General features: G+C 39.9%; 1 protein-coding gene across 1 annotated transcript in view; it reads right to left on the reverse strand.

Moving 5' to 3' along the window:
* ANKS1B (ankyrin repeat and sterile alpha motif domain containing 1B) overlaps positions 1-18,836 on the reverse strand; it is a 757,754-nt gene that overhangs the window by 50,769 nt on the left and 688,149 nt on the right. Inside the window, exons 19-20 of the mRNA XM_034778452.1 lie at positions 17,769-17,948; positions 2,454-2,528 (exon numbers count right to left, since the gene is read on the reverse strand). Of these exons, the coding sequence (XP_034634343.1) occupies positions 2,454-2,528; positions 17,769-17,948 (255 nt within the window). The remainder of the gene's footprint in view (positions 1-2,453; positions 2,529-17,768; positions 17,949-18,836) is intronic.

Below are 18,836 nucleotides of genomic sequence, written 5' to 3' on the forward strand. Positions count from 1 at the left end.
TCAATAATAACAGTTACTATTTGAAAATACTTAGACTGGAACAAATATGTGCGCCTATATAAACAGAGCAGTAGCCTTTGTCTATCTTTACTCCATCGTCTCCCTCCTGCTTTTCACCTTCACTTGTCCCATCATGTCTAAAGTTAGATTGTAAACTCTTCAGGACAGGGACCGTGTCTTTCTATTTATTTTGTGGGGTAACAGGGCAGACTCTAAGCCCCTGTGTAGTAATAAAGGGCTTTTCTGTGAGTCACTAAAATTCTGAACTGAAATTTAGGACAATTATAGCTGAGTCATGTTGGCAGGGGAGTCCTGTTAATTCCATCCAGGCTATAAAGGAGAGGAAGCAGCTCTTTGGGAAAGAGGAGATCCTAAATGGAAACTGTAGGGCCTGAGGAGTAAGCTTAGGCTTAAACGTTTGAGTTACGAATAATGCAAAACCTGAGAGGTGAGTTTGGATACTAACTCATGGTCCATATATTGGGATTCAGGCCCATTCACAAGTACCTAATGCATTTTCAGCCACTATAAAAATAATACAATGGTCTCCATTTGTAAGCTAAGACACTGGACCGACCACATTTAATTTAGTTTTTAATAGCACATATGTTCTTATAAATCTTTTGATTTCAGTACTTTTATTTGTAAGACCCAGAGATAACCAAACAACTAAATATTTCATATTACAACACACCATATATGTGGAGGTGATATAGCTGCCATGAATTGGAGACATGTGATAAATGTATTCATTGCATGTCTTTAGTTTGTCACATACCAGAGCAATTTATCACATGCTTGTGGTAGCATCCCATGCCCACTAGTCTGTTTCCTTGGGCCTTATTTTAACATTCCATACCCTCCCCCCCAGCAGCTTCCAACAGCCACTTTGTTGTTTGTCTGTTTTCCCTAACTACCCTGAGAGAGAAATGTTTCCTTCTCTTCCGCCCTACAAATATGGATTTTCTCTCACAAAATTACCCCAACCCAAGATCCAGTGGGACAAGATTCAATCCTTTGTCAGTGATGGATTTTCTAGCCATAAATGTCAAAGCTTTTAAGTCAGGTATCTCATGTTCCTACAGTACTTTATACCACTGGGAATGGGGAGACTTCCAGCTTCCCAGTGGAACACACCATTCTTGCTTCTAGCCCTAGACAGGACTGATTTATTGGATATTAATTAAGTGACACTGAAAAAGTAGATTATAACTATTAGGGCATTTTTAGAATTGCTGCACGTACGCTTGTTTTAATTTTTCCCTCCTGCAGTTTGACTCAAGATAACTAAGGAATCTAACTGCAGAGACAGAGATTTCAGAAGTAATTCCCAAACATTTTTTTATAAACTCTCTAAACCATTCATAATCTCTTTCTAAAATATGGAAGGTACAAAAATTGACACAGAAAAGCTAGAGTAGGCCTGTTTTAGAGGGTTTTGAATTTTGTTTTTTAACTGGGACTATTTGTTGTAACTGTCCATCAGTAAAGCCAGGTGCCTTAGTGCCAGCACCATGCATTAGTTACCAGGACTATAAAGAAGAGCACACACAATACAATGCGTTTAGCTGAAATTTTAAATTTTTTGTCCCTGGAGGAATTTTAAGTGTTCTGTGGGACCAGCCAAAATCCAGTTCAATTTTTTTAATATCCACTATCAGAAGATAGATTTCCTATGGCCACTTCAGAACCTTTCAAATCTTTGTTTTTTGAAACAAAGGTAAATTTTTAAACGATTTGAAAAGTTTCTTGGTATGCCTGAAGAAACCCTGAAACTTTCTAAAGAATGGTAGCTGAGATATCCTCCTATCACAAAGGTCATTCAAGATGGCAGTCATGTCATGTGTATGGGACCTTCATGAGCCTTTTAAAAGTATCATATATGGGGAAAACGTAAACTATTGACAGAGAGAGTTCTGAATAGCATGTTACAGATAACTTTTTACTATCACTTGAATAGCACAGTTTTTCACATAAATTACACCAATTTGGGGCATTATCAAGGTCACATATAATTCACAAGAAATGGCTTACTGCCACAGCAAAGATGGCATCATCTCAAAGTTCATCAGTTAGGTATGAGGAATGTAGATCCTACTTATTAACAGGAAGGCTGATGCACAAAACAAGGTGCACAAACTAAGCAATTTACACATTCTTGCTTTTTAAAAAATGAGCAAACAAAAAGTGCTGGAACAGACATCAAATCTATCATTAGGTAAGTTTTAACTTAACTCTAGAACTAAAAATCTTCATCTTCCGTCACACAATCAACATAAAACTAATCACACACCATGATAAATGAATGTACACATACATAATCCCACGTGTCAGCAGACAGTACAAATTATTTTGCAATTTCAACATGACACCCATATAAGTACTAATGACACCATGGCAACACATTACACTTCCATACAGTGACAATGTAGCTGTTTATTACAGTATCTTACATTATGAACCTGATGCATCGATGAGAAAGGAAATCCTGCATTCTGGTTGGTCCATATCTCACAGACAGAGGACTGCTAATATAAACAGAAAACTACATCTCATCTTGTAAAATATTAATGCACTACAACCATCAAAAAGCAGGAATAATAAGTATGAAAAGAAAAGGATTGCAACAACAGTTTAAAAATGGCAGCACTTAGAGTCAGTTTTCATTTATTTGCTGACAAAACATTTTTCGGACTTACTTAAAAAATATAGTTTATTTAAGACTTCAGAAGAGATTTCACACTGCGCATACAATAAAAATAATTAATCATAAATGCTGGTGAAACCCAGCTCTGTAAATAGAAAATAAATAAATAAATGGGAAAAGTATAGAGAGGAGGCAAAATGGGTTGCTTTCAGTTTGTTTTTTTACCAGTCAAAAGGTCAGTTGTGTTTTGGTTTTTGAGTCACATTGGGGACGGAGGGTTCATAGAGATTTTTTTGGGTGGGGGTGAAATCAGGAAAAATTAGTAATAGTGAAATAACTTTAAAATTCCATGTGAATTGTAGCTATTAAAAGAGGAAAATGCAAGATAGTAAAGTGAAGTGATCATCCACCATCTCCCTCCAATAGTAATTCCCTTTCATTCAAACATATAGGGCCAAATACTGCCCTCTACTGAATTCCTCTGAAGTTAATCAAATGGGCAGCATTGGTCTCACACTGTCCATCCAATATTTTACAAGAAACCTGCGTTAACAACAGTAAAGTAAGGATCATATTGCAGTAACTGGAGCAAAAGCAACAGAACGATATAGGCATAGCATCTGTCGGCCCCTTTTGCATATTTCCTTAGTGGGATGCCATCAAGAAAGCCACTGTGACACTACAAGAAATGCTAAGATAACATTTCATAGTAGCCAAGCAACTAAAATAAGCGCCAGACGTGGGAACTGCCCACAGTATCCTGAGCAGGCAGCAACAAAAGGCACTAAACACATGAGAAATGCAACTGCAGCCTCTAGAATAGCTAGCAATTAATACATCAATAGTTTAACCACAATATACACAGCATAGCTGGCAGCTAAAGACAACACCAAGAATTTAATATCAGTGTCCAAAAAAGATAGCATTCAAATAGACACAATTGTGCGCAAGAAAGTGATTCTTGCCCTTACCTTTTGCTGTCTGAAATCTGGATATCTTGCAGGGTGACAGGCTACGTCACCGCTAACATTCTGGTGACTGGCAAAAGCAGATGGGCTTTCTCTGGGCTAACCTGCAAGTCCTCCCAGACTGGCTGGTAGCAAACTAGTATCTTTCACTTGTCTTTATTTCCCTCAAGTTTCCACAGATATTTGTTTAAAATGTTATCTCCCCCCACCAGTATCTTTTAAACCTTTCCATATCTGTTGTTCACTTTTTGCCTCCCCATTTTGTTTCCCAAAAGTCATATCTCCAGGCCCCGTATCCCACTGGCGACTTTAATAATTTGAGTTCCAGGATCCACAGGACACTACACTTTGATGTCACGAAATATCAAATGAAAACATAACCTGACCTTTCCAATTTCCTTCTTGTCCATCCTGATTCTGCTGTCCACCTCAAAACATATCCCCACACCTAAGGACATTGCTTCTGGCCCTCCTATCCTCCGCAGACTCACCCTGCTACTAACTATCCTGAAATACATTTCCCCAGTAGCAGGGCCAGGTGTTAATGCAACCCCAAATACTCTTCTTGCCCACATATTCTTAAACTGTTTCACAGAGTTTTCTTTCTGGTCACTTGATTCCTCTTTTTATCTACTCCAGATTCTCAGATCTTCTCATGCCTAGTCTTCCACTGAAGAGGCACTCCAGAATGACTTTTTGACTGCCTGCAGTGACACTTCAGTGAAGGAAGGAAACTATGCTTTTGCAAAACTAACTATATTTATAGTGCATTAGTAGTCTACAAAAGTACGTTTTACAGTTAATATTAATTCTCCTAAAGAATTACCTCAGCCCAGCTTTACTCTATGTAATGGAGTACAATCTTCTGTAGAACATATCTCATTTAGCAAGGTGTGAATCAAACAGTTAATTGAGTTCTAATTTGGACAAAATCTGGACAAAATGTCCATAGTGACGAACAGCTTGATCCTGCAAAAACTTACTACCTGGTATGACACTGATTCCTGTGTATAGTCCCAGTGAGCAGGCTACTCATAGTAATCAGCCATACACCCAGTAGTAAATATTTGCAGGATCAGGACTTAAGAGAAATGTTTTTTTTAAAAGTTCTGAAAAGAGGCACTAAAGTGATTTAAAGAGCATTCTATATGATTATTGCAACATCCAGTAGGATGTAGCACTTCTCATAACCCAGTTCTGTGCCTATTGATGTTTCAGTGGATAGAAAATTTAGGCACAGTGGAAATATTAATGTTATAAAGGACAGTGGGTTTTATGCAGAAACCAAGATTTTCCTGCCTCTGAAGAAAATAGTATTTAGCATTTACTCTATATATCTTCTATGGCTTCAAAGTGCTGAACAAACATTAATCAATGAAGTATTGAATTCCCTGAGAAGCCGCTAAGGAAGTTTGCTTATTTCTATTTTGAATATGGAGAAACTGACCAAAGAAGAGAGATTGAGAGTGACTGTCCAAGGTCACAAACTAGTTAGTAGGAGAGTTGGGATTAGAATTCAGGAGCTACCAGTTCCCAGGCCCCTAGAACATGTTACCTCAAAACAAGAAAAGAACAAAGTGTACAGCCTATCTGAACAATAGACAGTGTACACAAACAAAAAAAAAACTCGGGCACTTAATACCAGGGACACAGAGCTCTGTGAGAAAAGGTTAACAACTAGCAACATTTTGCAAAGAGATACTGTGAAGGACAGAAAAAATGTCAACAGCTATTCCTAATAAATATTACCAAATGCACAAAGAAATAAATGCAAACTATTAACATTCAAACAACAACACATGCATATTCATACGAAATCGCATTCCCCCAAAATATATACAGATAGATTATATATACAGGATGTTCCCCAGATCATTGTCCCATTACAACTTGGGACCCTTTAGAAGAATTGTGTTAAGAAACTTCCATTGCTTCTGTCAACATCGCCTTACTTTCATAAAATATATTCACACAAAGAAAAAAATATTACTAGCTATTTCTTTCCTGTGAACTTCCTCTACTATTTCAGACAGTCAGGCTTAATCCTCTCAGACATCCATTGTTCAGGTAGTGGCCACAGAATGTTTGAGCACTTCACTCTTTCCCAGTTTTCTTTTAATCTACTCTCCTTTTTCCTGCAGTCCAGTATTTCCATAAGTTAAAAAAATGGTAGCCCTGCTCTCTAAAACACGTCTAAAGCTTGTCTGAGAATGTTCCCATAAATCCTGAGACACATCTGCACCGGTGTAACCAAAATACTGGTGCAGAGTATATGTGTTCTAAAAAATACTACTTTTATCTGTCACTTAGGTCGTGCTTTTCATTTGTAGATTTGCAAGCACTTCACCAGCCTCATTATCTTCATTTTACAGATGGTGAAACTGAGGCACAGTCCAAGTAAGTGACTTGTCCATCATCCCACACAGGAGTCAATGGCAGAGTCAGGATTAGGACCCAGGTCTCCACATTCCAGGTGCCCTATGTGCCGGAACTGCAGTACCCCACCAAGTTATGAACCAGTCTAACTCAAGCTAACAGGGGAGAACAGGTGGAGAGGCTGCGAAGAGAAAAGGTTGTACACTTCTCTCCCTTCTTCCCTCATAAATGCAACATATGGAGTTCAAGACAAACAGCCCTTTGCCCCCAGCAAGTAGAGGCTGCATCTAATAAAATACTGAAAGTGAGCTTGTAATATTTTGAGAACTTGGGAAGGATTAATAGGCAACCACCTTATACAATTTCTGCTGTAACTCCATCCCCCTACCCTCAAATAAAATGATAAATGTTGGAATTGAAAAATGCTTTAACCTTGGCTATTAGACAAAGTGGCTGAGGTAATATCTTTTTTGGGACCAAATTCAGGTGATCTGAAGAAGAGCTCTGTGTAAACTCAGAAGCTTGTCTCTCTCATCAACGGAAGTTGGTCCAATAAAAGATATTACTCACCCAACTTGTCTCTCTAATATCCTGAAACCAACATGGCTGCCACAACATTGCATTAACCTTGGCTAGTTGTGAGAGACTGAAGGTCCTGTAGACTTATTCAAAGCAGGATCTAATCCATGCAGCGTAATTACAGACACTACACATCTTGCTGAACCATGGGAAAAATGAATAATGCTCAGTGCTTGTGATCTACGGGGCATATTCATGTAGCTTGCAGCCCCTTTATTCAGCATCTGTGTGTGTGTGTGGATTGGGGGGTCTCTGTGACTGAAGAGACCAGGGATTGGCAACCTTTGGCATGCGGCTCACCAGGGTAAGCACCCTGGCGGGCCGGGCCTGTTTGTTTACCTGCCTCATCCGCAGGTTCGGCCGATCGCGGCTCCCACTGGCCGCAATTCACCGCTCCAGGTCAATGGGGGCTGCAGGAAGCGACGGCCAGCACATCCCTCGGCCCGCGCCGCTTCCCGCAGCCCCCATTGGCCTGGAGCGGTGAACCACAGCCAGTGGGAGCCGCGATCAGCCAAACCTGCAGATGCAGCAGGTAAACAAACTGGCCCGGCCTGTTAGGGTGCTTACCCTGGCAAGCCGCGTGCCAAAGATTGCCGATCCCTGGAACAGACGCTCACAGTGCAATGCAGTGGCTAAGAGAGCAAATGGGATTCTTGGATGCATAAGCAAGGGAATACTGAGTAGGTGTAAGGAGGTGATACTACCCCTGGGCACAGCATTAGTGAGACTATTCCAGGGATACTGATTCCAGTTCTGGTGTCTACATTTTAAAAAAAATTGGTGGCAAGATTGTTTTAGAAAAGAGCTACAAGAATGATTTGTGCCCTGGAAAACCCACCAGCGAAAGGCTATAGAAGCTCAAGCTGTTTAGTTTATCCAACAAAAGGTTAACAGAGGACTTGAACACAGTACTACATGGGGAAGAGATTTCCGAAAGCAGAGAGCTCTTTAGTTTAACAGACAATGGCAGAACAAAAGCCAGTGGCTGGAAGCTGAAGATAAAATAAATTCAGACTAGAAATAAGATGCAGTTTTTTAACAGTGAGGGTAATTAACCATTGGAACCATTTACCAAGGGATGTGGTGAATTCTCCGTCACTTGACAACTTTAAATTGAGACTGGATATCTTTCTAAAAATATGTTCTAGATCAGCTAGTGATTATGTGCTTGATGCAGGAATCATGGGGTGAAAAATGTCCAGTCTGCTATGCAGAAAGCCAGACTAATATGATCATAATGATCTTTTAAAGTGGTCCTAATATCTACACTAGGGTAACTGTGGATCTTGCAGCAAGTTGAGTCTGCATAGTCATGCTTGTGTGATGCAACCCCCTGGTGGAACAGAGCTTGAGAGCTATCCAGAAAGCCGTCCCCCAGAGGGGACTGGGGCCTTGTGAGTGCTCCCTTGCTGCATGAAATGTTTGGAGTCTGTAGTAAAACGGCCCTCAAGGGGTTAACTGAGTTATTCAGAATATTATGGGTTGGAGCCATGTTCCACCCCTCCTTTCCTTCCTGTTTACTTAGTGGCTGTTTCCTCCACTCTCTTATGTGGCTGAATAAAGCAGCACGTTCCCAGCTTGCATTACTGTAAGTAGAGTGGGTTTCCTGTGCACTGAGTAGTCTCTTTACGGCGCCATCGTTATAAAAGAGCTGTGCAGATGTAGCTATCTCAATTCCTTCAGCTGAGTCCAAGAGAAGTCACATGAAAGCATTCTGCGGAAGAGGGGCAGGTGAGCAGTTGGCATGAACATGCAGCAGCAATGTTCTATTGTTTCCACTGCTCCTCTCCCAGGCCCAACAAACAATGGGTATGCATGTCCGTCATGAAGCATAAAATACACCCTTCTTACCCATGTCTACAGAACCCAGAATAAAAACGATATGTACATTGACACAAACTAGCTAACTAATTATAATTCAACTTTGCACTAAAAATTAAGGGAATTTTGGATTCAACCCACAGAAAATCATTCTGGGAATGGAGAGCAGGTCCTTAGAGCTGCAGGTGGCCACAGAAAGGAATGAAATGGGATGCCTGGGCTTACATGGTGATTTTATAATCTCATAAAAATAAATGTTCAGAGCAGAGAGAGGACTCATGCAGTGGATGCATTGCTTTCCAGAGGGTCACCAAGCTCTCAGGAGAGGGTCGGGGGAATGCACCTCACAAGTAGGAATACCCAAAGGTTAGTTTCACAAACAAGCCCTTTTGAGTGAAAATGGAGGGGGTGGGAGTTCTGCCTTCCTGATAATTCTTCACATGAGGAGGATCTGCAGAAAAGTGCAGGCCATCTTGAAGTGACATTTTCCTAAGAAAGCAACTTGAGCCATGACTACTTGTTCCCGGCATCTGCTGCAGAAGTACGTACCTTGTAGTTGTCCTTTGACATAAAGAGAACAAAGGGACTCCCTTGTTTGTCTGTGAACCAGCTGAAGACCCCCTTCATCTGACTCTGATCCCCAGGATGGAATTCCTCTCTACTCAACTACTGTGCCTGTGGTTGAGTTGAGCTGGTACATGCAGAGAGACTTGGTAGACTACAAGCTGATCTCAGATTTGTTTTCATCCCATTAAACAGGAGCTGGTTTCTTCCAGGGGAGATTGCTTAAGGTTCCTCCTGTCAGTTTTTGTAGACTATTACTGCCTTGTGTGATCTGAGAAAACACGCCAGTTTCCTCAGAAAAAGATGCATCGATACAGCTCAGAGTACTAGTGCACTGAATTTTTTGCTGACTGACCACTTCCCCTATGCTAATGTTTTCCCCACAAATGCTCCCCAGCCTGTTATCTTTGCCTCTGTCAGTTATTCCCTGACTGGACATCTCTGGAGATTGTCATGCTGGGCTTCCTGTGTGAATGCATCTCAATGCTAATACTATACAAGGAAAAAACAGACTGTCAACATCTTGATGAATTTAACAAACAAAATCTTCATAATCTTGGGACTGAAGACATTTCACCATAGCTACCCTGACTTTCTGTGCAGGTGATGATTTAAGGTGGAGACTGGAGCCAATGTGACACAAAATTCTGATCTAACAACCAATACTTAAGATCAGAGGACATAATATTAAAATTTGGTTGCCTACAGTCAAGCACCAATTATCCATATTTAGGCAGCTAAAATATATGGACTGCTTTTCAAAAAAGCACCCATAGCTCCAATGGATCTTTCCGGGAGCTAAAAGATTTGGATATTGGAGCTTAGAGCTCTTCTCTGGACTCTTTGCATTTTTTATTTTATTAGCTCTGAGTTACTTTGTCAAGAGGAACTGCCACTCTCCCTGGATCTTCCCGATCACCCTTACAAAAATAATGCTTGTATAAGTGAAAAAACCTGTAAATGAGTAGTTTCAGAGTAGCAGCCATGTTAGTCTGTATCCGCAAAAAGAACAGGAGTACTTGTGGCACCTTAGAGACTAACAAATTTATTAGAGCATAAGCTTTCGTGGGCTACAGCCCACTTCTTCGGATGCATATAGAATGGAACATATATTGAGGAGATATATATACACACATACAGAGAGCATGAACAGGTGGGAATTGTCTTACCAACTCTGAGAGGCCAATTAAGTAAGTGAAAAAAAACTTTTGAAGTGATAATCAAGATAGCCCAGTACAGACAGTTTGATAAGAAGTGTGAGAATACTTACAAGGGGAGAAGTATTCTCACACTTCTTATCGAACTGTCTGTACTGGGCTATCTTGATTATCACTTCAAAAGTTTTTTTCTCTAAGGGTACATCTACACTACAGCGGGGAGTCGATTTAAGATACGCAAATTCAGCTACGTGAATAGCGTAGCTGAATTCGACGTATTACAGCCGACTTACCCCGTTGTGAGGACGGCGGCAAAATCGACTTCTGCCGCTTTTTGTCGGCGGCGCTTACTACCACCTCCGCTGGTGGAGTTAGAGCGCCGATTCGGGGATCGATTGTCGCGTCCCGACGGGACGCGATAAATCGATCCCCGAGAGGTCGATTTCTACCCGCCGATTCAGGCGGGTAGTATAGACCAGGCCTTACTTAATTGGCCTCTCAGAGTTGGTAAGGCAACTCCCACCTGTTCATGCTGTATGTGTGTATATATAGCTCCTCAATATATTTTCCATTCTATGCATCCGAAGAAGTGGGCTGTAGCCCACGAAAGCTTATGCTCTAATAAATTTGTTAGTCTCTAAGGTGCCACAAGTACTCCTGTTCTTTTTGTAAATGAGTAATTATCACATATCTTGGTTTAGTATTTGTGGCATTAATTGCACCATTAACACCAACTATTAAAGTTGCACACTCTTCTTGGACTCTGTATGCTGAAGCAGTGTGTAGATCTAATCTACATCCCACTGCATCATTTCAAAAAGCAAAAGTGTGTCACATTTTTGAAAATATTAAGATTTTTCAAGTTGACATTACTGAGTTAGTTCTTAATTCCTTTTTTATAATTTACTTAGCCATATTCAGTATACTAGGAGGTGATATTTAGAGCTTCATAGAAGTGAGTTTGGTGAAATTTTGGGGTCATGACAGTCAGATCAAATAGTATACAAAAAGACAACATTCTTTCAGTAACATATTTATCATACAGTCAAAAATCTCATATAGTCATTTTTCCTCTGCTGTAAATTCAAGTTCTTCACAGTTCAGCAATCTTTCAGTATTTAAAAATATAATACATTTTAAAAAGGTGAAATTTTAAACACTTCATTAGGTTCTTATTGGGGTTTTCTTACATTACATCTGTCTTGTGTTCTTCAACATTTATATTTTGCATTGGTGGGTTGCATTTTGAAACAGAAGTCAAACTCTCAAACAAAAGCAGAACAAAAGATTTTCATCCACACTGGCCTCATCCTCATTTTACCATTTCTTAAATCCACTGAAATAGTAAAGTATTCTTTGCCATAATATATTTCATCAACAATTTCAACTGTTGATAAAACACATTATTCTCACTTTAATCCACTGCTTCTTGCAGATGATCACCTTGCACATTGGTCTCCTCCTTTAGACATTCAATCCTTAAGTTCCTCCATAATCTTTAAATCCCTCCAAAGGTGAGAGTGGGGGGAAAGAAAAAAAGAAATACACAATACAGATGAACGAACAAAAATTACAGACTCATGGTTAAAATCCATGACTGGGTTTCAGGAGGTTTGGGTTCTGTTAATGACTCTGCCACAAACTTGCTGTGTAACCCTGGCCACATCACAATCTCTCTGTGTGTCAGTTTCCCTAGGAGTAAATTGGAGGACATGATATTTACCTAGGGTAGCCTCAAGGACATCGTGAAGATAAGTTAATATTCGTAAAACACTTGGAAGATAGTGTGGAAGTTCAAGCTATAAAGAGCTGAAAAATTCTCCCTCAGCTCTTTTCAAAGAAACCTGTTTCTCCCTCTCTAGCTTTTATTACACTTTTAATTAACTGGAGATAATATTTAGTTGCTGCTAGTAGGTATAGTTCTACTTATGGTATAGGCTCCTATGTGGTAGTCCTAATACTTCAATCAATTACAGATCTACCAAAACTTCACATTCCACGGTAGCACCACACTCATTGGAATGACTTTACTTCAAATGCACATTCAAGCTATTACCCTCTTACATTACCTAGCCCTTAAGTTCTAGAATAGAACATCAAATCAAATAATGAAAACAAAGAACCCAGAAAGGCTTAAAAATGGAGTGGACATAGGCTTCAGCTCTGGGTGCCATCTTCAGTGAATTCCCTAGACCAAGAACATGTGAACTCAAATTTTTCCCCATCCTTTTGAGATATGAAACAGTGTCTTTCTTCCCATTACAACACTATTACAATACACAAAGGCCAAAATAATGAAGTAACAACAATGTCCTGATCTTGCGATCTTTGATGCATTTTTACTCTAGATGTTAGAATTTCTTTGTTGTCTGTAGAATCTTTAGTCTTAAAGAGCTGAGATTTTAAGCAGCTTTTCTTAAGGAACTTAACCAGGCTTCCTTTTCAAACCCATGATTTTCCCTGCCACAAATGTCGGATCTTCTTGAGGTTTTAGAGCCTGATCTTAACCTCACTAACTTCAAGAGGACTCTTTCCATTGTCATCAATGAGCTTTTCAGCTGGCCCTTAGTCTGCCCTGGAAAAACGATGTTTCTATAAAGTTTATCAGTTAGGATTGATGGTAGCTAACATCAGGATCATTAAGTGCACCATGATGTGGGCCCCACTGGAGAAGGCACTGGACTCCAAAGACTTGCCAACTACACTTCAGAAGCAGCAGCTTCCACCACTATGATCTCCTGTAATGCTCAGCAAACTGATCGGTGCTTGGCTCCAGCTGTCAGAGAGAAGGCAAACAGAGCCGAGCACTGCTCAGTGGCAGTGACATTTTGGAGCTGCGGAACTTTTCCCCACTCATACTGGAGGAGGCAGGAAGCAGGGCCTGACACTTGGATGAATCGGAGCCCCATTTAGCCGTACATCGCCCCAGTTAGGCTTCTTTGACCCCTATGGCAAACTAAGGATCCTGAAGTTACATATCTAGTCTGATTTTCTAAATTGACACTTTGAGCACACAGATTAATATTCTCCTCTGAAAAGAGTTCATTTGCCTGTGACAAGCTGCCTTTTGCTGACCTTCAGGAATCGTTTCACTCATTTCCCAAACAAATGAATCAGTGATTTCCATTCCAATTTCAAGGTTTAGTACACTTGAGTGTAACTGAAGCTACATTGAATATGCTGATTTGATCACGTTCATCTATAACTTGCAAGCTCAGCACTAAATCATCTTCTGCCTCCAATACCAATGATTCACAGGCTAGTCCGTCTTATCTAGATAGGTAACACAAAGTCCTTTTCATAATCAGCTGTGTTACATTTTGGCAATCTCTAGGACTTCCAAGATTTTACATTTTGGCTGGGATTTTAGAAGGAAATTCAATAAGATTTGGGTGTCTAAATTGCTTAGGCGCCTTTGAAAATTTCTGCATTACTCTTTTTTACCTCCCTGTACTACAAAATGACCAGAAAGTAAGTACTGCGATCATCTAGTTTGACCTCCTATAGTGGCAGGCTCACCTGTGTTAAATTAATTTAATCAATCTTGTCTCGATCAAGCAAATAAGTCATAGATATTTAGAAATAAGATCTGGGTATGATTTAGAAGAATGACATAAATCTTTTATCTTCTAAAGTATTAAATGGCCTTAACAAAAGCAGGATATCTAATGCAATAATCAGCATGCTTGATGATTAATACATAGCATATAGTGAAAATATGTGTCATTAATGACAGAACAATTAGAGTGCATTGATCCTTTTAAAATTTTTTTTTTGGATTTTAAATATTAAATTAAGGCTCAAAATAGGCTTACCAGAAAGTTACAAAATCAAATAAAGTTGAGAAAAGAGCTAAAGTGAACAGTGTGACAGAGCCATGCACTCTTTTTAGTAAGCTATAAATCTATAAACTGTCATTCATCCAGTAGCCTCTCTTCAATGTAAGCTAAAATGTGCCCATTAAATATGTGATGAAAAATGAATCTAAAAAATCCTTCAAAATTACAGCACTGAGCACTTGATCCTGCCGTCCTTATGTACATGAATCTCTCTATGGTGGAGTGTATATCCCTTGAATGGAACCTAGCAGAGAAAGGGTTAAGGGAAAAAAGAAATATGCAAACTAGCCCCAGTAACATGTGGTAGAATAAAAAAGGACTTGTCTGTGAGAAGTACTCTAGCTGGGGGCAGGATGCTTTCAATAACTGCTTGCGAAGAAGTCAGTCTGGCACAAACCAAAGGAACCTATAAATGTTTGGATCAGAATGGAATGCTAGATACAACAAAGTCTAGCGTGTCCATGCTTAGGATCAAACTGAATGCTTTACTTTCAAGAGGAATTTTTGGGAGAGACTAAAGATCTCGAACAGCCTTTCACTAGAAGTATCAGGGACAACAGACTAACCAGTTTTAAAATTGATCATAATAAATTTATGAATGGCTTACATAATGGATTTGCCTATGATAGCAGGAGACTGGACTTGATGACCCAGGAGGTCCCTTCCATAAATTTAGAATTTATGTTTCTAAATAAAGTTCATTTCAGCAAAGCATTTGGGACACATGTCAAGATGATGAGAAAAAAAATCAATTAATATGTCTATTTTGAGACCAGATTGGCTGAGCAAAGCCCAGTTTAACCTCCTAAAAGCATGACTCGGACAAACTGAGGATGATCACCACATGGAGTCATTGATATTCCCGTTGAAGTCAATGGGAGTTCTGCATACACCAGTACCACAGAACCAAATGCAGAGCTAGCAGAGAATCCAAGCAGATTTGAGTACAAATGCTAACACAGCCACCACTCTAAGCTATGATTTCATTCTGGATCTATCTTTTTTCATTTGGTATCTGAAGGAATCCTGAAGGATGACTAATCCTAGTTTTTCACTGAGAAAGTGAGAGAGAAGGGGCAGAAGGGCATTCACTGGGTACCAACTCCCAGGAAAAAAAATAACACTTAAGTGGTTTTTCAAATGCATTGAAGCAGGAGAGGTACTAAATGCCCTGTTCTCTCTTTGGATAGGAGGCACATATGAGGCCTCTCCAGAAAAGCAAATTTATTTTTTCCTGAAAAATCCCAATGTATCTGAGGAAGGGATGTTTCAGACCTCGCTGAAGGATCAGGACGTTAAGACAGGAAGAGAGGAAAGCGAAAAGGAGGCAGGCTGGGCTGCTAAAATGGTACATTAAAAAAAAAACCAAAAACATTAGAGACTGAAAGAGGAAGAGGGGAGTGTGAACCAAGTGATAAAATGTGCACAAATCAGTCAACTCAACCATAAATAATGAGATATTTCATATCCAAACATCCAAGTTTTGTGACCTTCAAAGAAGTATTTTACAGTAGGTAAGTGGTTAAGTAGGTACAGGGATAAATGTTCCCCCACACCCACACACATGGACTTCAGTCAAACTTCAGCTCACGGTGAAAGCCTAGCAGATTTTTGTTTGAAAGCAAGCTTGCACATCGGGCAACTGTCCCCAGTTTCTGGATTAGAATGAGAGCCCTAATTCAGTAGGATAAAATGATACAACAGCCAAGTTTTTCTTTGGAAAAAAAAAAAAAAACTAATTTCACTTTCCTAGAAATATTTGCCTTAACAAATGGAATTCATCAACTGCTCTTGGATTCCCAGGTAGCAGATGGGTTTCATTTTTCATTTACATTTTTAATTGCTTTTTCTCTACACACATTTAACAAAGAGATTGCAGCCTTTTCTCTATGATGTAGACCGTAACACAGTTATTTGCACAGTCTTTGCCACTTTAAGGTTGAACTACTGAAATATGCTCTACTTTGGGCTATGCTTGAAGACTACTTGGAAGCTTCACACAGAGCAGAATGTAGCAGCCTGCCTGCTTAGTGAAGTGAACTGTTCATGTTACAAATGTGCTCCATGAACTGCACTGGCTTCCCATCTGTTTTTGGGTGCAATTCCAAGTTTTATTTTTGATCTACATTGCAAAGCATTACATGATTTAGGACTTGGTATCTTTCTCCCTATGCACAAAGAGCGGCAGAGATCATCCTGAGGCACTTTTGCTGATAGCTTAACTTTATTGACCTTTAGAGTGGTACAAGACACATCTTTTTGTCAAGCATATGCTTGATTTAAAATCATCAGTACATTATTTCTGGTTGATTGAAGGAGTACAGGGAAGGGGGCTGGTTTATGCTGTCTTTTGTGGACAGTTTAATTTAATGTCGAGATGCATTTAGTGCTACGGTGATGGGCACATAAGTCATTATATAAATAAATTACAAACCTTTTAAGTATGTCCAAATAAACCTCAAGATTACAAAGTTCCTTAGAAAAGGGCGGGCACACTCAGTACAGGAAGCAGTCACACCCCTCATTAGTTTCCCTTCAAACCTGTTTGTCTTTTCTATCATGTTTGTCTTTTCTATAGTGAGGTTCTGCTAGCTCATTTTTACCTGGGTTGCTCTCTCAGCCAGTGCTAGGAATTGGCACCTTTTCATGAAAAGGAGAGGTGAAACTAATGTCTTCTGATACTGATGAAAACACAGCCTAAAATGGAGTTTCCTCTCAGGAGCTTGTACATCTGTCTGTATAGAACAGGCAGGGCAATACAATGGAACCACAAGGAACTGCTTATAAGAGGACTCTCAGAGAGCAGGAGCTACTCCTAAACTCTGCTCTAAGACCCATCAACAAGGATGGGATAGAGTCAGCAAAGAACAACCCTATTCAGCTCTGACAGATCCCACAGGCATGTCAGCAGCACCTGGGCTGCTATCAGAAAATCTGCATTAAGTTTCCCCATGAAGGGAAACTTTTAAACAGGACAGGGATGCCTTTAACATCAAGTGATGACTTCTTGAGCAAGGGCCTAGCAATTACTTGTTTAAGGCTAGTCAATATTTTGGCCTCCTGGAAGGAAGTATAAACAATCCCCACTAATAACTAATGCCTCCCTGGTGCCCTTCTTCAGACAGGAGAGTGTGGATCCATTTTACAGGGATCTGCCCAGAACAAGCAGACTGCAAGATCAGGGCCTAGATCTTTTTCTATGTCCTATTCTAACTTATTTCTCTATAAGTGAAGTTGTTTTCCAGAATTTCTTTCCTTACTACTGTCAAGTATCAGGGGGTAGCCATGCTAAGGTGCCACTCGACTCTTTAAGGTGCCACCAGACTCCTCGTTGTCTTCCTTACTACTATGTATTTCTTTCTTTAAACAAAACAAAACAAAATAGTTCAGTACTATGAGTTTAAAAATGTAGGTCCTGATCCTGCAAAAGACTCATTCATAAGATTAACTCTTTGCAGGATTGTGAGCTTCATTTTTAAGGGTATTTAGATGCCTAAAGATGCAATTAGGCACCTAGTGTGATTTTCAAATGCACATAGGCATTTACCTGTATTTAGGGGAATCTCAATATATTTAAAAATCTGTATAAAATAAAATACATACACACACTTTTGAAAAAAATATATATACATATATATGTGCAAAAACTAATCTAGTTTAGGATTCAGAAACCTGGCATACACTGCTTTGAAACTAAAAAACAACAAAAATGGATACTGCATTTGCTGATTTGGATCTGGCCCCAATATCTGAGTATGCAGCAATGACTAGATTTAATTCTTTGATCAACAGCATGAGGACAGCTTTTTAACCTTACCTGTGCCATCTGCCTCTCCAGTTTTGACCGGGGAATATCTTCAAAATAGCTTTCATTTCTTCTTCTCCTCGCATCCCCCTGCATGATAATGTGAGGAACGTCTAGGGAGCCACCAGTAGTGTAAGTGCTTTGGCTAAGTGAGGGAGACAACTGAGGAGGAGTATGGTTACCGCTGGGTTCCTAGATAGAAATGGAAAATGTAGCATGGTAGAATACCATTTTTATGTCTTCAAGCAACCTGTTTAAAACTATATTTGAACGATTGTCAGTACAAAATTTAGGAGCTTTTCCTGAAGAAAGAATTTATCATGAGTGAATGCTATATTGTATTACATTGTGACGTGCCCTACACAACTTGTAGAGGGCAGTAATGCACCCTTATTTTCCTCACGGCCTCCCCACATCACCGGTTTGTGAGCAGGCTCCATGGAGACACTATTCCTCCTGTGTAGGTGGAAGATGATGGAGGTGGGCAGCGCGGAAGGGGAAGAAATCTGCTACTGGTATAGGCTGGCAGAAAATTACGTCCCCATTTCCCAACTCTGAGTCAAGTCCGCTCCCAGAGCTGCTGCTGGGAAGATGCAGCTACAGGCCAGCCCTTGTCAGGGTCCAGGTAAAGGCATGATTGATGCCTGAACTATTTGTAAGGGGCAATATACTGCCACTTTGAAGCAGCAAGGTGATTTGTACTCCAGTAATGTCTCCCTTTGCTGGGAGAGAAAATGAGTGTGCAGAGATATAAGATACATATTTTACTTACAATTGTAATGGCCCTGCAGAATACAGTTTATACGGGGATATTAGAGAGAGAAACAGAACACAGATTACAACTCCAAGAGCTCCAGAAAACATTAGTGTATCAGTATCTAGCCAAACTGTTTGAGTGTAACAGATGCAGGACACTGTGGCCTTGCCTACACTGGAATAGTCTGGGAGTTGCATCCAACAACACACCATACATCCAAACACAGAATTGCAAACATTAGTGCCCAGGTGTTCATATTACCAGCAACGTTCCACTTGCTAGTAGGAAAGCTAAGAGCATGCTCTCTACCACCATGTCAATCT

The sequence above is a fragment of the Trachemys scripta genome, chromosome 1 (assembly GCF_013100865.1).
Source record: "Trachemys scripta elegans isolate TJP31775 chromosome 1, CAS_Tse_1.0, whole genome shotgun sequence".
NCBI lineage: Eukaryota > Metazoa > Chordata > Testudines > Emydidae > Trachemys > Trachemys scripta.